Source organism: Desmodus rotundus, chromosome 7 (genome assembly GCF_022682495.2).
Source record: "Desmodus rotundus isolate HL8 chromosome 7, HLdesRot8A.1, whole genome shotgun sequence".
NCBI lineage: Eukaryota > Metazoa > Chordata > Mammalia > Chiroptera > Phyllostomidae > Desmodus > Desmodus rotundus.
Genome location: NC_071393.1, coordinates 128,916,511 through 128,938,164, shown reverse-complemented (window position 1 = coordinate 128,938,164; position 21,654 = coordinate 128,916,511). Strand labels below are relative to the sequence as shown.

The window sequence follows — 21,654 nt, the reverse complement described above, 5'->3', positions numbered from 1 at the left end:
TGCCACCCCCACAACCCGCTCCCAGAAACGGCCGTCACTGGGCTATGCTTACCCCTGGGCAAAACACCACAGTTTTCATCATTTTAGCTTTATAATATTATCTTGATATCTGGCAGGGTGGAAATATTAAGGGAAACAATTTTTGTCACTTTGAAAAGTGAAGGCATGATTGCTTACGATGATGCCCTTTTTACAAGTTCATAAGCTTATGCACACAAAAAATAATTGTAAAAGGTTCAATGAACCCCATAAGCCAGGACACTAACAAAAATGAATGAGAAACAAACTTCGAAAACTTACCACACGATTTCTTCATCATATATGAACTGGAAGGCAAAAGAAACAAAGATGAGGGGAAACATATTTATTCCAAAAACAAGAAACAAGCACTCGAGCTGACACATCTTGGCTCCCTCTATTTCTACAGAAAGCTGGGCTCCCCTCCACTGCAGAAGGTGGTCCTGCCTTCACTGAAACCTAGGTCAGCAGACGCAGCAGCCTGCGGTCCAGCACAGCGTGGGCCTCTCAGAGAAGTGGCCTGTCCTTTATTATGGTCCAAGAGGCTGCTGGGACCAGCTTGGCAGGGCCCTGCCCTCATTAACGGGGCAGAGTTGCTGCAATGAAGAATATTAAAAACTGAAAAGACATCCATCCACCCATCCATCCATCCACCTACCTATCCACCTACCTGCAGTGCCCACGTATACAGAAGAGAAGGGGTGTTAATTGTTAAAAATAAAGAGTTCCTTTGCAACTCCTGATGGACAAAAGACCCACTTGTACCAGTGGAAGGGAGGCCAGGGCCAATAGTGGGGACTCCATGGTGTCCTAATCAGGCAGTGACACAGGCCAACCACCCCATCCTGCATCTTTGGCATGTGACATGGATGAATGAGGCCCAGGGGAGGACTCCTGTGCGCACCCAATGTGGGCAGGGAGGTGGACGGGCTATGTCCACCAATCTGATCTTGGAGACATGTAGGTCCTTATGAGGGAGGACAGCAGAGGCCAGGGGGCCTGCTGTACCCCTCCTGGCTGTCGTGGTGGGCGGCACACACAGGAGTCGCTTTGGGATGCCGCTTCTGAGAGGGTCAGCCTGGCTGGGCATCGCGGTGAGGCTCCCCAGACTCAAGGCTCTGAGGAAGTGGCACCCAGACCGGGACACTTGTGGGACATTTATGGAGCTATTTTTGTTTTTACAACCCCGTGGAGGGCTCCTGGCATTTGGAGGCGGTGAAAGCCAGGGCTGCCAGCCAGCCAACACATGGAACATTTCTACTGGAGAAGTTTTCCCGTATTTGGCACAAGTACTAAATGTCCTGCTAAGTATTCAGGTAAGTGACAAAAACAATAATCTGAGCCTAGAACTTAACTCTGTTTCACAAATCAAAGCCTTTTCACAGGGTTTTAGTAAATAATTTTTTAGTGATGTAACTGCCATACGCAGTGGGGGGATAATTGCACTTGGCTCTTTTAGGGTCTTATCGGGAGTTGTTCATCGTTCTGGAAAATCACATCATCGGTGTTGGCACCACGCAGGGGTGTGGGGTGAGATGCCGGCGGCACACGGGCCCAGGTCTGAGCGGACAGGTGTCAGGCTCGGGGATTTTCTACATGGGGGCAACATTGTGTCAATAGGTGTTCTAGCATCTTCCTGCCCAAACCTAAAGGCTGTATTCTTCGTTATGACCTTCACTTGTCCTTTACAGTATAATTTAGACATCATGGTTTTGTTGAGATCACGTGTAAGTGAATTATTTTATCTATAACCTTCATTTTCGGGGGTGTGATGGTCTGTGAAGATGGCCCCAGGGACCCCACGGCCTGACGTACGCACTCCCCCTGTGAGCGTGGCCCGGACCTGGGACTTGCTCCTCACGCACAGAATTCAGCAACAGTGAAGGGCTATCACTTCCAAAAGTGGGTCATAAACAGGTTCCTTCTCTGCCTCACTCTGAGGAACACCGGGGGCCATAGCGTCAGCCCCACCCACGAGGACAGATGTGAGGCTGCCCAGAGCGACCTGGTCCTGCAGGTGGATTCTCGCCCAGGGGAGCCATGAGGTGACTATACCCCAGATGGCACCTGAGACAGAGGCTGACTGGCCAGAGCACTCAGCTGAGCCACTCCTGACCCAAATCCACAGAAAATGGGAGGGAGAAAGGCTTGCTGTGTTAAGCCACTGAGTTCTGGGGGAATTCTGTACACTGCAATAGATAACTAATATAAGGGACACGCTGTCCCACGTTGTCGGTGCTAGATCTCGTGAGGCTGAGAACTGCCACTCCAGGGCACAGTCCAAACCCTAATACCCGGGCACGCTGCATGCACCTGTCCTCTTTGAAAATGACCTCCTGCCCTTTAAAGGCTCCTCTGGACAGAAACCACTTCCCTGCGGATGACACACTCCTCGGCTGCAGCATGTCATGTGCTTCACTGTCATGGGCCATGATGTCACCCCAGCCCTTGCAGGGCCCCGGGGATACATACACACACACACACACACACACACACACACACACACGCAAGCCCCAGGGGTCCCTGTTTCCTCCCTCTGCCTCTTCTCTCCACCCCCCACCCCCAGCTGCCAGCTCCGGGCTGCCCGTCTCCTTTCTGCTCGGCAGTGAGCTGCGAAACCAGGAGCTCTGCCCTGAGTGGGGCTCTGAAGGGGGAGCAGAGTGCTGGAGTGTAACTGCGGGGACCGTGCGGCTCATGCTCTGGCTTTTTCGAGGGCTTTTTGACTTCAAGAAGTCAGGTGTGAGGTTTGGGGAGACGGAGGCACAGTGGCCAGGGAACTGCACAGAGCGACAGTAGTGAGCGGTCAATGCCCCCCAGGGCTGGGGGACTGGGGGGCTGGGGCTTCTCCAGGATTTCAGGGGCGGGAGGGCACTCACGGCGATGAGCACGATGACAGAGAGGGTGTAGTACATGGAGTCTCGGCACACGGCCCACCACGTCAGCCGGACCACCTGCGAGCAGAGGGCCGTCAGCTGCTATGGGCTGGGGAGACGGGGGTGGGGGTTGCAGGGTGGGCACAGCAGCTGGGGGGCTTCCCCACCACCTCAGACCCCCTACCCCCTGCCTGCAGCTACAAGGACATGCCCATGGAGCTCCTCGTAACCCAGCCAGAAACACATTCTCCTGGCTGGTCAGGGCCACCCTGTGCTCGTCACTAAATTTGGGAAACAGATAAAGCCGTGGAATGTTCGGACATGAGGGGAAGGCTGCCCCCGGCTCCTCCAAGGTAACAACCTTGCACAATTCATGGCGAAGCGCTACATCAAGGCAGAGGCCGGAGGCACCGGCTCTTCCCCCCGATGCTGGAACCTTCCAGTGGTAACTGGCTACGCTCCTCAGTGTCCTGCAGCCAGGCAGGGCCTTTGAATGAGCTCAATGCTCTGAGGCCAAGTCTAACAGCCCCCAGGGAGATGCTGACGGGGTATCAATGACAGGCCAGTTGCACGCTCCCTGCCAGAAGCCCACGGACAGGCCCCCACACAGGACGAGAGTCCAGCTCAGGTCAGGGTTACAGGAGGCGCTGCCTAACCCTCCACTGCTCTGGAGGGAGCGCTCGCCCACGGACCGGACTGAGGGCCGACGCTCTTCCTGCACCCAGCCCGCACACTGCAGGACGCTCGTCGGACACGGCTGGGGTGTACAGGGAGCCGGGGGCACGGCTAAGCACAGTCTTGGGCCCCCCGCCGCTATCCCTCATGTCACTGCATACGGGGAGAGAAACCACAGACCTGGCCCGCGAATAATCCACAAACTCCGATTATACACAGGATGTTGAACACAGCGGAGCCCACGATGGTGCCGACCCCGACGTCTCCATGGGTGATGAACACGCCTGGGAAGGGAAAGGCACAAATCCGCGTCCACAAGGCCTGGGCTGGCCGTGGGGTCTGTGAGGATGCTGTCCCCTGGGCTCCCCCCCACCCCAGACGAAGAGAAGTCGGTCTCACCATCACACAGAACACCCACAACTCAGAGAGAATGGGGGCAGGCTCGAAGGCCCACTACTCCAATTCTTCCTGGGGTTTTTTTGAGCATCTTTATTAAGATATAATTCATACGTCACAAAATCCACCCATTTAAAGTATCAATTCAGAGTTTTGCAGTACAGTCTCAGAACTGTGCGACCATCACCATGATCTGAGTAATTTTGGGACACTCCCGGCACCCCCAAAAGAAACCCTGTACCCGTTAGCACCCCCACACCTCCCATTCGTGGTTCTGCCCCAGGGAGCCACTAACGTACTTCCTGTCTCTCCAAATCCCCTTTTTACAGATGAGAAAACTGAGGCTCCAAGCGGACACATGCATTCACTTGTCCGGGTGCCAGCCCTGGCCTGCTCCAGACCCTGTGGCCCCCGCTGGTGGGATTTCTTACCGATAATCGAAGCGAACAGCTCGGGCGTCGAGCTTCCTGCAGCCATGAAGGTGGCTCCAGCCACGTCTTCACTCAGATGGAGCTTCTGCAACAGAAATGACCACAAACCCCCAGGCTGTGACGTGGGGGCAGTGGGCACACTAACCGGACACTTCAGCAGCCAGGGGGAGTGTGGGAAGCTAGCTTCTCCCCAGAAGCCTCTCCTCCCTCCACCCTAAGCACACGCCCTCGGCCACTATGCCGGGCCCTCAATCCAGAATCCTGTCCCCTTCCCCCGCCAGGAGGTGGGCACGTGGCTCTGTCTGAGTAGGTCAAGAGGAGGTTAGACAAAGCCTTTGCACACTTGTGCTGGGTCACTCACTGTCCAGCGGACCTGGGTCACGTAACCAAGTGCCTGCCCCTACCAATCTGTGTCCCCAGCTGTAAATGTCACAAGAGTGTGGCCTCGGACAGCTGGGAGATGTCATGTGGGTAAAGTGTGGCAAAGCCCTCAGCAGTCTGCACGCAGTAGGAGCATTCCTCTTCCTCGGCTAGAAGCCAGGGTGAGGCAGAGTAGAGAGAGACTAGGGTCTTGTATATGGGGAGAAAGAAAAAAGAAAGTGAAATCTTAACAAAATAATTAGAAGGAGAAAAATCTCAGCCTGCCAAGGTTGGGACAAAGGGCGTCCCCTGCCACTGCAGCTCAGCTCCTCTCTAGGGACACAGATCCCCCTAGTACCTGCCTCCCACATCTGGTTATGGCCAGTGCTCCCTAACTGGCCAGGCTTGGCTTAACTGTGCACAGCTGGCCAGCTGGCCTGCTGTGGAGCCAGAGGTTCTGGGCAACAGTTATGTGCTGCCGAGTCTGGGAGAGGACGCCACCCACCAATCTCGTCTGGGAGTTTCAGAGTGAGGCGACATCGAGTGATTGGCCTGACAATCTTCACTGCCAGAGTCCTTCTTGGCCTGGCGCTGACATGTCGTGCGTCATCAATCATCCCAGGCCCCACCCAGGCTTTGCTCAGGGGTCCCCAGCCTCTTCTGCATACCTCACAGATCTTCTCCAGAGATGGCACAAAGAAGTCATCGCACACTATGGCCAGGGCGTAGAACATGTAGAGAGCCTGCGGAGGACATGGGACAGAGAGGTCAATGAGGGCACCTGCCACCAAGGAGGCCCGGCAGCCATCCCACCTGAGCCAGCCTGCAGGGACAGGGGCCGGGGACACGGGCCGGCATGGAGGAAAGCCGCAGCACCACGGGGACTTGCTCCCTCAATCCCCTCACAGACAAAGTGGGAAACTGAGGCCCAGAGAGGAGAAACTCTGGCTGAGCAGCCACGGGGACTAACACTCAGACCGCGTGGTCTTGTGCTCCTTCCTGTCATCTTGAAGCAGCAGCTCCCCTCCAACACCATAGCACACCCTTGAAAGGGAAAACCTAACCTTTGAAGGAAGGCATTTAAAACCATCATCTTGAGGGTTTAAGTCATCATCCTCATTTCCCCTTATTTCGAATGCACTTATATTCTCCTTACAGCGAAGGCACCATTGCCCTGTTACCCCTGGCCACATGCTGCCAGAACAAATGTCCACCTGAGATGTGGCATTTCCCGGGACACCACTGGATGCTGGCAGAGGTTAAAAGCCATTGATTGACACTGGAAGGGTCACGGAACAACGAGTGCAGATTCTAATGCTGATTCTGGGACTCATTTGCCATACATGGGACTTTGGATAAGTTACGTCTCTAGGTCTCAGTTTCTTCATCTGTTTAATGACAGAATAAGAATAGATCAGTAGTTTCAAAATGGTTTTATATACAGACCCCTCGCTTGCCTGTCCGCCCAACACAGCCTTACTGAGCTCATCTGTGTACGAGGCACTTGTACATACGCATCAGGGATACGTGGCCAGGCCACCAGGAAAAGCCTCTGCCTCATGTAACTTACTTCAGTGGGGGACAAACAAATAGGCAAATAAAGTATCTCTAACTGCCAGGAAATGGGATGTGCAAAGGTCCTGAGGCGGGAGTGTGCCTGATGCATTTGAGGACCAGAAGGTCACTGGTACAGGTAGAACACAGTGAGAACGAGGGAGGAAATGGAGAATATGAGGTTGGAGGGAGAGGCGAGGATGAGGACCCACCAAAAAGAGATGAGATTTCATGCTATGCACGGGAGGAAGCCACCTCTTCAAAGGAAAAATGATATCAATGCACTGCGTGCAAAGAGGGAAAGCCTGGGCTGCTTCACCCGAAATGGTATGGTACTCCGCCAACTGTACAGTGACTTAACTCCGACCAAACGAAATGGAAGCCGCATCAGCTGTGGCCAAGGCATCCGAGGCAGGTGTCTACTAGAGCCCAGGTGAGGCTGCCCCGGATCTGATTATCCTCTGTGTGTGTGGGGGGGGGGGACGGGGAAGAAACAAATACTGGGGGTTAAGGTAAAGGGAAGAGAACGAGGTGGGAGAGACCCTGCTACAATCTCAGGATTCTGACTTGAACTCACACCCCCAGAAGTTCCCCCAACATTATCTCCCAGGCCACGGTATCCTATGAGGCCAGAGCCTCTGGCTCTGCTGACATTTCTGAAACATGGGAGAGAAAGGGGCCAAGATGGTGCTACTATTCCCATCGCTTGAACTGAGAGGCTCTGAGAAGCTTTCTACATCCAAACTGGCTCCAAAGCTAGAGCCTTCTCTTGCCCCCAAGGGGTCAGCCAACTTTTTCTTAAAGGGCCAAACACTAAGCGTTTTAGGCTTTGCAGTCTCTGAAGAGCAGCCATGGAATGGGTGTGGCTGTGTTGCAATAAAACTTTATTTATAAAATAGAAAGTGGTCTGGTGGTCCCTGCTCTAAAGGGTCCCTGCAAAACTCCCAAGGTGCACAGAGGTTCGAGATTGTCTCAGCAACACCAAGATTTCGTGAGGCACAGGGACAGAGCTATGGGCCTGACTCACCAAATCCACACTCTCTTAGTGGAAGGGGGTGCCTGAAAAAGCCAGAGAAACCAGGAAGACAATAACTCCATTACTCAAATAATATACAGGCCTGTCATTCAAAATGTGCCTACAGTCTTCATTCTAAGCTCCATTTTCATTAACAGTGAATATTCTGTTAATTAAATCTTCACTCATTCATCATTCACTGGAGGCTACTATCGCTGTGAGAATCCCAGCTCTTACTTTCTTAATGATCTCTTGCAAAGACTAATATTTGGTTGGGTTTAAATATATAAGCAGATGGCGCTGGGTGGTGGGGAACCTAATCAAGAGGAACATGCGCTGTGTTTGATCCAAAGTGGCCACCTTCATACAATAAGGCTGGCAAATTTTTGCCAAGGGACAGAGAGTTATCTATTTTTAGCTTTGTGAACCAAGGCATCTGAGGCGTGACTGCCCCTGGATCTCATTATCTTTGGGGGGAAGCAATAAGAAACAAATAGCGGGGGTGCAGGTAAAGTCACAACTACCCAGCTCTGCCACTGAGGCCAAAGCAGCGGCAATAACACACAAATGAATGGGAATGGCTAGGTTCCAATAAAGCTTTATTTACAAACACGGGCAGTGGCCATGGACAGCGGTTTGCCTATCCCTGTCAGAGAAGAGCAAATTTTACCTATAACTTAGGTTTGAACTCACTATTCCTTTGTTGTTGTTATTGTTGTTTTTAAATCCTCACCCAAGGATATGTTTATTGGTTTTAGAGAGAGTGCAACATCAATCAGCAGCTTCCTGTATGTACCCCAGCTGGGGATAGAACCTGCAACCTAGTGTGTGTCCTGACTGGGGATCGAACTTGCAACCTTTTGGTGCACAGGACAAATGCTCCAAGTAACTGAGCCGCCCGGCCAGGGTTGAACTCACTATTTGTTTTTGAATTCCTCCTTAAACTCCACTGTTTATCATCAAGGCCCATCTGAACACAGAGGGAAGTGTGAGGAGTGCACCCAAGTCTTAAACTACAGTCATGCAAGGTGGTACATCGGGGGAATCATAGCAGCAAGCACGGACAAGCACTTATTATGCGCCACGTGAGGTCTGCTGCTCTTGACCCACACTCACTCAGACCTACACTTCCGGGAAAGACGCTGTCACTCCCGTCTTATGAAAGCACAAAATGAGGCACCAGAAGACTTGAACTCTTGTCTCGGCTCTGGGGCCACTCACTGCGTGACACCGAGCAGGTCACCTAACACCCTCCAGACCCCGTTTCTTGGTGGGTGAGGCGGGTGCAGCGCCAGCCCTCCTCACAGGCTCTGACAAGGACGGGCAGGCCCTCTGGTGCACTGCGGCTCTGCCGGGCTCCGAGGACAGGCTTCGCCGCCGGACATGCAGGACACCCCGCCCCACGGGGCCACTTACACCGAGGACGTGCAGCAGGACGGCTCCATGCTGTCGCTCCTTATTGGAGAACAGGTCTGTGGGGAACTCGTGAATTGCTGGAAGACAAGAGGACGTGGCAGAGCGTTAGCTGTCAACGGGAGGTGAGGCTCAGGGGCAGGGGTGTTGGAGCAGGACCCGAGGCTGAGGTGGAGCAAGGGAGAGGGGGAGGGCTTAGGGCACTGGTCCTTGTCCCCTTGGCCTGGGCCCCCTCAGGTCACTCAGGTGCCAGGTGTGCTTCCGCTAGCATCTGTCACAGGCCCTCCTTCGGCCCCGAGGATGTCCTTGCTGGGGTGGACACTGCCACTCCTGTTAGGGGCTCTCATTGTCCGGGCAGTGGGCGGCTCTGTGAGATACAGAGCTCTCTGCACCAGAAGCCACACACCTGGGGTCCAGGTACCATCCCCGACACCCCCTGTGACCCCTCACAAGTGGTCTGAGCCACCGCCTGCCTTTCAGGCCCCAGAATGTTCCTGCGTAATGAAGGAATAATGCCTTCTCACCTCCCCCCCACCCCCCGCTTCGAGATGACCGATGGACAAGCACTTTGTGAATGTCACTTCTGCAGCTCCCCCATCAGACACACCCGCTCCCCCGCTTTTCATGGGTCCTGGTCACAACAGCTGGACCCGAAGCTTCCAGTAAACAGGGATCTGCCTGGCCCTGTACTGCGTCCTCAGTGCCTTGGCCAGGCTGGTACACAGTAGGGTCCCAATAGACCTTAAAGTCAATAGAATAAACAATGGCAAAACACTAATAAAAGTGACAGTGTGCATCGACTCGTCCTGTGAGAATGCTTTCATTACCTTTGGAAACCCCTTAAGTAACTAGAATGACCGGGTTCCTGGCGGGTGCTTGTTAAATGCTTGTTAAGTCAGCTCCCAGGACAAAAATTCCTTCTCTGTAAAAGTAATTTGGCCCCAAGCTCTGAAAATGATGGTGCTTTCTCCCTTATATGGAAACTTTTTCTGTATTTTAAGATTAGATCCTCCCAACAAGACAGAAAAAACCATCAGCTCCCCAGACACCCAGAAAATGTTCCCACTTTGAAACAAGCAGCAATTTAATGAAATATAGATTCTTTCACTTCTGTGTGGTTTTTTTTTTTTCCCCTTCTTTTTCCTGTAATCAAACTTCTGGAATAGAATTGCTCTGTGAGTTCAAGGGCGTGGATCTGCTTCAAGGTTTGTCGGCACGGAGACGGAGAATTATAAAGGCAGAGACGGCATTCCTGCAGCCAGGGTCTTGTTTCCGGGAGAAATGGAACTGTCTGGGATACTTCAGGGTAAATCAATAGACATTTCTGCCGTGAAAATTCGAGACAGCTCCTGCTTCTCCAAAGCAGTGTTTTGAAAGCTAGTGATTTATCCAATCCTGGAAATTCTTTGAAAAGGAGAATAAAGTGATGCCGGCTTTTTACTTTAAGGACATTACCATCTGGCCTCCAGCAGGGAGGGAGTATGGGTTATAAATGGCTTTGTCCTTCTGAGGAACAGAACTCTGCCTCAGCCACAGCACCTTGCCCTGCCACCTCCTGGGTATGCCGGGGGCTGCAGAGAGGGGCAAATGCCAGCCCCGGCCCCAGTTCCGCCAGCAAAGACAGCGAGCCACCAGCAGAGCTGCCTGCTACCAATGCCCCACCACCCTCTGGACCCACCCAAGTCTTCAGGCACATCCTGGACGTGTGAGGCAGGCACTGCTGCCGCACTTTCCAAATGAGGCTTAGAGTGGGAGCAGTCAGCTCAGGGCCCCCAGCCGCATAAGCCAGGACTCACAGGGGAACCCTGCATTCCTCTCCGCGGTGAGGGGCCGCCTCTACCATCAATGGAAACCTCCCTGCCCTGGGACACAGCAGACCTGGAGAGAGCCTGGGCTCAGCTACCCACAAGCCTGTGGGACCCTAGCTGGGCCATTCAATCTCTCTGTCCCTCTATTTCTTCAGCCACAATCTGTGGCCCTGCGAGGTAATGAAAGAGTCACCACTGCTGAGTGCGTGGCTGTCGGAGGCTGCGAGCTGGCAGATGGCCACCCTGTCCTCCTCGGTTGGCAGCAGGTAACTGGGACCAGTCCACTTTCCAGTTCAGGGGTCAAGTCCTCTGGAAACTGTGCAGGGGGCACACACAGCAGGAACTCGGTCTCTGCCATCGTTGTCACCAATAGCAACGACCTGGACCCGCAGACAGCCTGTGCAAGCTGCTCGGAGCAGTGTCTCCAGAAGCAGATGGCTTAGACTCTAGGAAGGGACTCTGCCCCTCATTACCCAGGTGACCTTGACAAGTTGCTTAACACCTCAGGGCTGTTTCCCCCTACACACAGGGGTCCCACAGACCCTGCCGGCCAGGGTGCTGCAAGGGTGCGACAAGAGATGGCGTGTGCGTGGCACTGAGCCAGTGAGGCTGCTGTCACTGTAAGGGTCTCAGCTTACAGACCCCTTGCTCACTGCCAGCTGTCCCCACTGCTCCACAGGACAGGCCTTGGTTTGTGAAGGCCAGGGAGAAGATAAAGCCAGTGCAGTGGGGGGAAGAGTGGGCGAAGTAAGGCGGGCCACGAGACGATCTCAGTGCTGACGGAGTTCCATCCCAGCTTCCGCAGCAACCTTTCTCTTCTCCTGGCCTTGCTGGGATCCAGAGCCCCACCCCACGTTCGAGGGGGTGAGGCTTGCCCGTCTGAGAGGGGCCGAGTCTGCCCTGGCTGCCCCAATCTGTACCAGAGGCGGAGAGGAGTCAGCGGGGGCGCACACAGGGCACACCTGAGCCCGTGAGCTGCAGAAACCCGGGGGAAGGGCGGGGGGTGAAGAAGAGATGTGCCTGCAGGTGGAGCCCAGCTCGGGAAGCCAGGGATGACCCCAGCACCGTCCAGGTCATGGGTGGCGGTGGGAGCCCGGCAGAGGAGGAGGGAAGGAAAAGCTGCAAACCACACAGCAGCCCCTCCCCACACCCTTTAGGATTCTTTCCTTTGGATCTCAGTGCTCAGAACTGGCTTCTCCATCACTCTTGGTTCTGGACACACCCCTCTCCTTACACAGGTGTTTCCTTCCTTCCTGGCCACCTGTCTCCCCCCCGCTGCCCCACCCCCCAACTGTGTGCCGGGTCAGAAAATAGGAGTGGGGGTCTTTCCTACCACTTGCCTTCCTGGACGGCGGAGGGGAAGCCATAGATCCCCAGGCACAAAAGCATCTGTGACCACCCCTTCCCCACCACCAGCTAACGAGTTCTCTAACACTGTATAAACGAGACCCTCAGGACACACTTGACCCTTTTGGTTGACGCACAAAGTTGCATGGGACACACCATTATATTTCAGGAACGCTGAAGTAGCATTGTCCTTTCAAGGGTCTGCCCTTTTGCCAACACCTCTGCTAGTTCCCCGAATGTATTAGTTTGTTCAACAAGTATTTACTGAGCACCCACACGGTAGGTGCTGGACTCTCTCTGGGAACAGGTGCATCTGGGGACATCCTCAGGCCTGGCAGCACCTTGTCTAGGAGGGTGATTTGACTTTCAGAGAAAGCCAAAGTATTCCGAAAGTGGCAGGTTATCAGGATGGCAAATACCCTGATTTTGAAACAGTGCATGCCAATATATGTCTCTGGAGCATTTACTAGGCTCCAGGCACAGTGCCTTGCAGGTGTGTCCTTGAGGGGGTTGGTGGGGGAGATGGACAAATAAATAAGCCATCGAGAGATGGTGAGAAGCTCGCTGTGCTGGTGAGGGGTGAGCAAGCCAGGGGTTACTGGCTGCGGAGGCAGAGCAGGCAGCAAGCCCATGGAGAGAGTGGCGCCCACGGCCAAGTTTGATGGCTGCGGTACTAACATTTGAAGCCCTTCAATCTACTTGGTCAATTCTAAGAAGATCATTATTCCCATTTTTATTGATGGGGAAACAGGCTCCGAGAGGCTAAAGGATTCACCTAAAGTCACACAACCACGGTGTGGCACAGGTGAGAGAAGAACCCAGGGTGGGAGGCTACCCCATACCAGGTCTTTTTCATCTGAGCATCTTACCCACCACAGGCACACATCTCGGGCTCAGGACTCGTTTCTCCCAGGAGCAGGCTCTGTATTCCCGAGAGCCCAAAGGGCCCTGGCGAGGCTGTGCTCTCGAAAGGAGGACTGCACACTGCATCTTGCAGCTCAGTTCCACCAACGGCCCAGGACCCGCCCCTATAGAGGTCTAGGCCACTATCCCATGGGTCCAGGGCAACCTGTCACTCATCTTCCCGGCTTCCTTGAGACATTTAATAAAACTGACCAGCTCCTATGTGTGCATGGATGAATGATCAGTCTACCCATTCATCCTCCCATCTATCTTGTACACAGTAAAAGTCATTCTCTGTTGCGTGCGCTTCTCCGGGTTTTGAGAAATGCAGGGTTGTGTATCTACCTCCACACCTGAGACAGTGTAGCTCCATCACCCCCAAATTCCCTGATCTGCCACTTTGCAGTCAAAGCCTCCCAAGCACCCCAACCCCTGACGACCACTGGTGTTTCCTTTCCCTACAGATTGCCTTTTCCAGAATGTCGCACCAATGGAATCACAGAATATGTAGCCTTTTGGGTCTGGCTTCTTGCACTTAGCAAACGCATCAGGATTTACCCACCCTGCTGTGGGTCTGTGGGTCCCACCTTCCTCACTGGAGTGGCCTCACTTGGTTTCTTTGACCCCACACTCTCACTTGCCTAGTCTCTTAGGGGACCCCTCCTCTGCAGGAACCCCAAAGGCTGGTGCTCTGGGGGCCACCCAGATTATAGAGATGAAGGTGTTGAGAGGCTCTCCTGGCAAGAACGTCCACTTCCTCATCCCCACGTGGGAGGTTTTTGGATTTGATCACCCCATTTCCAGCTCCTGCTCCTTTGGCCCTGCCTGCAACTTTGTGAGCACCAAGTCCCTGAATTTAGTCCTTTCTGCATAACACGCTGAGAATGGCTTTGGTTTCCCATTCTAAATGCTGGTGCCATCCCTTTGGGGGTTAGTGCTTCAATCGTGGAGTTTGAGGGGCCACAGTTCCGTCCACACCACGAGGCCTCTACAGATGCAATTAGCTAAGTTAAAATGCAGTCGCACTGGATTCCAGTGGTGCTAAATCCTATGACTGGGGTCCTTATGAGAAGAGAAGGGGACACACAGAGAAGATGGCCATGTAATGACAAATGTAGAGATCGGAGTGACGTGGCTACAAGCCAAGGACTGTAGGCGGCCAGTGGAAACTGGGAGCAGACACTCCTCGGAGCCTCCAGGCAGAACCAGCCCTACTGACACCTCCATCTCAGAACTTCTGGCCTCTGGAAGTCTGAGAGAATAAACTGGTGTTGCTGTAAATCACCCAGTTTGTAGTAATTTGTTACAGCCACCCAGTAACCCCAGGAAATGAATACACTGCCCAAACCAAGGACAAACAATGCCCCACTTCTAGCTGGCCAGCCTCCAGCTTCCCCAGCTCAGCAACCTCCCACCAGGGCACACCTGAAGCCCTGTTCTCCACTGTAAAGCTCCCCCAATCCCCGGCCTGCCTTTGAGTCTCTGCCAAACACGAGGGAGGGTGGCCGACTCCCTTACTGTAGCAAACTCTGAACAAGCACCGGGGGTTTGCTCTCATCTGGGCTGTCTATTTCCACAATTAGCAACAACCTTTAGTTTTGCGTCTACGTGGCATGCGGACAATTTACTCATCCGTCTTCCCCACCTCTCTGAGATGGCTCCCAGCGAGAACGTTCCATAAAGAATTCATGTAATAGATCTGAAGTGATTTAGTAACGAAGATTCCTGTCTGCTTCACAACAGCCAAACTCGGTGCCAGCGGGCCCCACACAGTGCCACTGAGTTCTCAAAAGCCCAGTGATTTTGAAGAGAAGCCGTTTCCATTTGGCAAAGAAGGAGCAACTTTTCTTAGCATGATGTTTCATGTATACAACATAAATAATATCAAATACACGTGCAGGGCCTACTACATTTAACCCTCATGATGAGTCCGTGAAACGTTATCTTTAGACCCATTTTACAGATGGGACAAGTAGGGTACAGAAAGGTTAGGTGATTTGTCCAAAGTCACACAGCAAGTGAGTGGCAGACCCAAGGCTCATCCCTGGGTAATTCAGCTCTACGGAGCACTTGACTGTGCATCAAGAGCCAGAAAATGTTTTTTCTCTGACACAACAATTCATCATTGGCATTTGCTCTCAGGGTGTCATTCAAAACATGGAGGGCAGGGGGGACCATATGTCTGAAGATATTTATCACCTCTAACGGTAAGACACTGGGAGTCACTGACTGCCCACTAACACGGAAAATGGCCAACTCGTTGGGATACACTCGTCTGGTCCTCCCACGGACCATCATGGGCAGCCCCCCCCACCTCCCACTGAGTGTAGGCACGGTTCTACATGCTGGGAAACATCAGGGAATGAAATAGGCAAAGCCCCACCCTTGAGGCACGTTTTAGGTGGAGAATTACTAAAAATGGGAATTAAAAACACCAGATGTGGGAAAAAGAGCTTACCATACATGAAAAAAGCAACACGCAAACTCCCTTGTGGTTTATTTGCTGCTATGAGCAAATAAGGAAATGAAAAGAACAGGAAACAAACACAGCAAAACCGTTTTGGTGGCTGTCACCAGCGGAGGAACCCGAAGCAGACCCCCTTTCATGGCTCCCTCCCATGTACTTTGTAATGTGGTTCCATTGTCTCTGTGGCAGCAATGTTGAAGTCCGTAATTTATCACTGAAGACCGAAGCTTAAAGACCTGGCCCCTGAGAGAGTCTGGCCCGGGAGTACGGATGGCGTGATGGCATCGTGCTGTCCATGCACCGCTATCACTGACCACGGGGACAGAAGTCAGAGCCTCTGGGGCAGGGGCTGATGAGAAAAGGGCACAGGGGACTTTCTGGGGTGTCGGAAATGTTCTAGATCTTGATTGCGTGGTAGTGACATGTTGTCTACATTAGTCAAAACTCAAACCGTACACTTCAAACTCTGTTTTGCTGTATTTACGTTATACACCCACGAAGACAGATGCATCGAGCTCCCCCATGGTAGGAAAGGGGTGTGCGAGTGAGTGAGTGAGTGAGTGTGTGTGTGTGTGTGTGTGTGTGTGTGTGTAGCAACACTGGTGAACTTGAGGGCTCCCTCTGGTGTCCTCGCCCTCGGTCTTCATGCATGGATGAACACGTAACAGTGCCTGGGTTCACACCCACGAAGGTGGCCCATGCCGGCCACTGCCATGCACGCTGCTGTCACTGCGGGACAGCCCAAAGCCGTGGACTGGGTCACCCCCGCATACGTCCCCTACCCCCGGGTTCCCCTCAGTGTGTCTGGCACAGTCCTGCCTCTCTTCCCAGACTGAATCCCCCACTAGGCCACCGAGTCATCCAAGGCAAGAGGTCTTGGGCCAGGATGTAGCACAAACAGGGGCTGAACTCATTAGTTCGAGCCGGGCAGGCCCACTGGGAGCTCCTAGAAGGGAAAGAATAGCTCCTCCTCTCCCAAAGCCACTCGCATGCTGCCCACAGTGTCCCAGTGAGCGCCGGCCAGGTAAACACGTGGTCTTCGTCAACACACTTCTAATGGCCCCTCCTGCCGCTCTAGTTTGGCTAATAGGGTGACCATAGGTGGAAAAGAAGAAACTGGCAGGCAGGATGTATTTCCAGGTATGTTGCACATAGTAGGGCAGACAGTCATTGAGTAACTGACAGCTGTAATTTGGACACACAGTTCCTCTTTCCTATGATCTCAGAACGAAAACATCTGCCTAATTCCATTTGAGTTCTATGCTTATTCTCATCCTTGGCTTCTGTTAAAAAACACGCCTGACAAAGAATCACTAGGGCCTGGACTTCATTCTTGGCTTTCCTTTGTGAGTCTGTGGAAGATTTCTTAGCTCCTTAGTTTCCACAAAGCACTGTGAGGCTTCAGGAGGCTGCTATTGTAGCTTGTCACAAGCAGGAGGTCCATCGACTCCAAGGACAAAATGAAAGGTGAGCTACATTCGCTTCTCGAACCTTCCTCCACCTGTGGCCTTTGTTCCCCTTAGACCTCTTCTTGGGACCATCCTCCCTCTTCAAAAGCACCAACAAAATTAAGACTCAGGAGGCAGTAAGGAATCAGACAATGCACACAGGGCGGGGAGTCCGGGGAGCTGGGGCCATGCCACTTGCTGCTCTTCCGCCAGGCGGCCCCAGCAACCTGCTCAGCAAGGAGTGCAGGAGGGGATCACTGAGGGGCCTGACCGCAATGGTTTCTCAGCTCGGTTTTACTCTTTCCTTTCCCGCCAGCCTCGCTCTGCCCCGACTCACCTGCCCAATGCTCCGAATTCTCCACCAAATACTTTGTACTTAAAGTGGCAACACTATGGAGGTCGCTGCCCCTTCTCACCCGCCGTGTTCCACCATGCACCCCTCCCCCCCACAATATGCCCACCAAGCACCACTGTGTCCCGGAACAGGTGGTGGGGATTTCACTGTCTCCACAGACTTCAAGGGTTAGGATTTAGACTCCTGTATCTTCCATCACTGACGACAAGCCAATTCTGGGCCACAGGATGGGAGGCCAGGGCCTCTGCCTTCCACTGCAAAAAGAAGCCATCCCGGGCTCTGGCCTGTTTGCAGGGACGGCCTGTTTGCAGAGGGAAGGCACAGCACACGGCCTGACCTCTGGCTCCAAAGCTGTCAGTGTTGGAGAACGATCTGGGAAGACGGACGGGAAAGCAGGGCTCCAGCCCTTCCTCTGGGAATTCTGGGCAATGCAAGTCTCCACAAGGGTGGGCTACCCCAAAAGCAGCCAGGAAGCTCGCTCCAAGGAGAAGCAAATCGTTGCCTTTCCATGGAGGGTCCAGCACTGTCCTCCATGTACACATGCACACTCCGAGGAAAAGTCGCTGCCCAACATGGTGAATGAACATCACACGGAGGGCCTAAAAGTGACAAAAACCCCTGAGTGCATGGCGACGTGCATCCAGCGAGCAGAGGTCAGGGAAGCGGCTAGACGTCCTACACTGCGCAGGGCAGCCTCCATCACAAAGAGTTGTACAGCCCCAAATGCCAACAGCGTCCAGGTCGAGAAACGCTGGTCTAGGGAATCAAGTGAGTTAAAATGGTGGCCGCTGTCTCTGTCCACTGAACAGCGATGCCTGCCTCCCTCTGCCTCCTGTTCATGGACACCTGCCCACTCTCCGCCTCTCACACCTAGTGTCTCTACCGGCCCACATGCTGTTCCACACAGGCCCTCCATACTCCCAGAATGCTCTGCCCAAAGTGGGGGGCCAGGAACATGCCACAGCATTCCCTGAGTTTCCCCCCTTCCCCTTATTGCCCTCCCCCACCCCAGACCTGGTCTCCTTAAAGTCTCATTAAATTCACACCCTTCAGTCAGGACACACGGCTTGCCTATCTTAGCCATGGACGGTGCAGAAAGACAAGGCCTCCCGGTGTGTTCTGGCTCTGTTTAGTTTTATTTTGCCAGCTGCCGCTCTCCAATGTGTGTGTTCCCATAAAACTAGCAGGTTTATCTCTGGAACAGAAGCCGCTCCCAGACCATTCCTTCCGTCAAGCACCGTCCACCAGGAGGATTTATGCCGTGAAGGCATCAGGATGCATCAGGCAGCGCCTGCAGCCTGCTCGGGAGGGGAAACTGACGCACAGGGGATGGTGGCAGCGACAACTTCAACGGCGCAGGGAGGGGCTTCGACAGAGCTTTGGAGTGACAGGAGGGGAAGAATGATTAAGTCTAACTCAGAAAGGATGACTCAGCGGGGAGCAGGGGATGAGACAGCTGGGCTCTAGAGGATTTCCTGGATTCTCCCCAGGAAGGAGGGGAGAGGCTTTCTAGGCAAAGGAACGAACTGGATGCTGAGGCAGGAAGGTGGGAGGGAGCCCAGGAGACTTGGAGCTCTGGGCAGTCAGGAGCTGAGGCGGAATGACAGGCCTAGAGCATTTCAAACCAGCAATCGGCAAACTTACTTCGGTGAGGGGCCAGAGGGTACGTGTTCTGGGCTTTGCCGGCCACATTTTCTGTGCCACAACCACTCAACGCCATTGCCGTAGCATGAAAGCAGACCTGCGTGATAAACACGTGGGCGTGGCCGAGTTCCAATAAAGCTTATCTGTGTTTGCTGAACTAGGAATGCCGCGCAACTTTCATGTGTCACAAATGATTATTCTTAAGTTTTTCCCACTCGTTCAAAAATCTAGAGACTAGCTTTAGCTCATAGCCATCCACACACAACTGGATTTGGCCCGCAGGCTGCAGTGTGCTGGTGCCTGTTTCAGAACTGTTGTTCAGCATGGTGCGTACATGGAGGGGACAAGGGCCTCAGGCAGAAGCTGCTGGACTATATGTGACAGAAAGGGGGGGACAGATGCACAAACGCTGTGGCCACCTGAGCCCCAGGATGGAAGACTGAGGGAAGGGAGGGGGCAGAGCCTGTGTCAAGGGCGTGGTGACACCAGGAATCTGGACAGATGTTGACCTGGAGACAGCAGGGGTCCGAAGACTTGTGAGCTGTGGCCACACGCTCTGCACGAGAGGATGGAAGTGTCCGGCCCAATGCAGGTCAGCCTGACCCAGGAAGAGCCGGATTATACCAGAGCCAGCTCCTCAGAGTGCTGGGCGGTCTACAGAATCAACCTTTGTCATTTTGCCTGCCCAGCACCCTAGGAACCCCGGTCCTCTTTGGGGTAACACCCCTTTCCGGTTCAGGTCTTTGTGGTTTGAGTGGGGCTGGTTGCTCCCCAGGGCTACAACAGGGCTGGTTCAGAGACTGTGAGTGAGCCCAAGAGTCAATCCCAGGAACTTGGGGGAAGGAGAAGCTTCTTTCTGCCAACCCCTGACATGGTAAATGCAGGCCATCCTTTCCGGGGCCCTGTGTGTAGGGAGACTGGCCGGGCAGGGAGCAGCAGGGAGGAGAGCTGAGCCAATCCTGATGCCACCAGTGACCCCTGGATCCCGCCATATCTAAAGCTAGCCCTGAACCTCCCAGTTCAGGAGCTCATCATGCCCCACTGCTTGCTCATGCCTGTCCTGATAGGCTCTTGTGACTTGCAACCAAAGTCCTATGACATGGAGCTGCTGTTAGAACGCAGCCCCGGAGGTCAGAGGCCTTATTCTTGCAATCACGTGTGATGAAGTGCCCATCTTTGAGGACTGTCTTTGTCCTCTAATGGCCTCGTCTAAAAGCATTTGCAGCTCCCTGGTTTCTCTCTAGACAGTGCCCCTCATACGCAATAGGTGCTTCATAATTGCTGGTGGCAGAATGGAGGCACAAAATCCCAGGACGCCGAACAGTCTGAGCTGCAGGAAACTCTGAAATGAAACAGCAGGCAGTATGGATTTATTTTCCTCCTCCACCAACTAAGTGCTCTGAAAACCCATGAGCTTTGGGGACCTGGTTCTGCCTCGTACAAACAACCGAGACAGCTCCAGCGGGCTCGTGGGACGCCAGTTATAACTGTGTTTGGGTAGGAACCTAAATGAAGGAAGGGAATTACCGGGTCCCAGAGATGGCTGGGAAAGGGGCAGGCCTCACGCTGGGCATGGAAAATGTTGGCCATTAGCAGCGGCTCCCTGGGCGTCTCAACCTGATCCCATGGCTGGGGAGGGGATGTGGACGGGTAGTGTGGGACCCTCAGGCCCGCGACCCAACAGATGCTCTAAGATACTCAACTATGAGTTTCCATGACCTGTGCGCATGGAGCAGCTGATTCATGGGGGTGCAGGGCAGAATGAAAAGAGCACTGTACAGGAGTCCATGCCTGGGGGTCTGTGTCCCAGCCCTGACACTCACAGGATGGGTGGCCTCTGGGAGTCACTTCCACTGTCTGGGGCCCAGTCTCCTCATTTGTATATGAAAGGGCAGGACCAGAGAGGGGATTCTTGGTCTGAGGGTAGAACACAGAGCTTGTCCAAGAGGTGCTCAAACTCACACGTGTTGAGGGAACATGAAATGAACACGCCTCCCACGTGTGCAAGCATCAGGAGTGTGCAGAACCTCCTGTTTGGACACATTTCTATTTTATTCATCGAACTCCTAAATTTGCAATTGCTTTGGTCATTCTGCTTTCTCAGGGGACAATACAGATGACAGAGGTCTTTACCACCACACAGAGACCACATGGGCAAGGGGCCTTTGCTGCCTGGAATTCCGGCCCCACCACTTACTAGTAGTATGGCCTGGGGCAAGGCTCTCGACTCCCTGGGCTGCGATGTCCTGTTTGTAAAACAGGCCTAATGTGAGTCCCTACCTGGTAGAATCCTTCAGAGGCTAGAGCTGGACGGTCTAGGAAATGGCGTGGAGGATGGCGCAGCACAGAGCGAGGGCTCAGTATGCACTTGCTATTCCGTGTAACCAACAGCACCAAGACCACCACACACGTGGGTGTCTGTGGAATCTTGCCTTAAAAAGCTGTCCTTATAAAGCTAGCCTCTGCTGTTATCAGTCGGGGGAGTGGCTCCCCTTTCTGGGGGTGGGAGGTGATGTGGAGCAGGTCGGGGTGCCTGGAAGGGGACCCAGGGGGCCGTGTGGGGCTGGGAGTACAGTTGACCCTTGAACCACACAGATCCGAACAGTGCAGGTCCACTTACACGTGGATTTTTCTCTGTAAACACTGTAAATGTGCCCGACCAGCATGGTGCACTTGGTTGAGCATGGTCCTGCAAACCGAACTGCTGCAGGTTCAACTCCCAGTCAGAGCACATGCCTGGGTTACGGGCCGGGTCCCTAGTAGGGACACGTGCAAGAGGAAGCCAATCGATGTTTCTCTCACGCACCATTTCTCTCCTCTTTCTTCCTCCCTCTTTCTAAAAATAAATGACTAAAATCTTTAAAATAAACGCTGTAAATGTATTTTCTCTTGCTTATAATTTTCTTAACATTTTCCTTTCTCTAGCTTACTTTATTGTAAAGAGTAC

At 53.5% G+C, this 21,654-nt stretch overlaps 1 protein-coding gene across 3 annotated transcripts in view; it reads right to left on the bottom strand.

The window, feature by feature from the left end:
* The window catches only part of SLC24A4 (solute carrier family 24 member 4), a 135,379-nt gene that overhangs the window by 49,058 nt on the left and 64,667 nt on the right, over nucleotides 1-21,654 (bottom strand). For all 3 annotated transcript variants that reach the window (XM_024567959.3, XM_045201851.2, XM_053928570.1), the window contains 6 exons: nucleotides 8,739-8,815; nucleotides 5,422-5,496; nucleotides 4,394-4,478; nucleotides 3,747-3,850; nucleotides 2,895-2,969; nucleotides 301-326 (listed from right to left, as the gene is read on the bottom strand). In XM_024567959.3, the coding sequence (XP_024423727.1) occupies nucleotides 301-326; nucleotides 2,895-2,969; nucleotides 3,747-3,850; nucleotides 4,394-4,478; nucleotides 5,422-5,496; nucleotides 8,739-8,815 (442 nt within the window). The remainder of the gene's footprint in view (nucleotides 1-300; nucleotides 327-2,894; nucleotides 2,970-3,746; nucleotides 3,851-4,393; nucleotides 4,479-5,421; nucleotides 5,497-8,738; nucleotides 8,816-21,654) is intronic.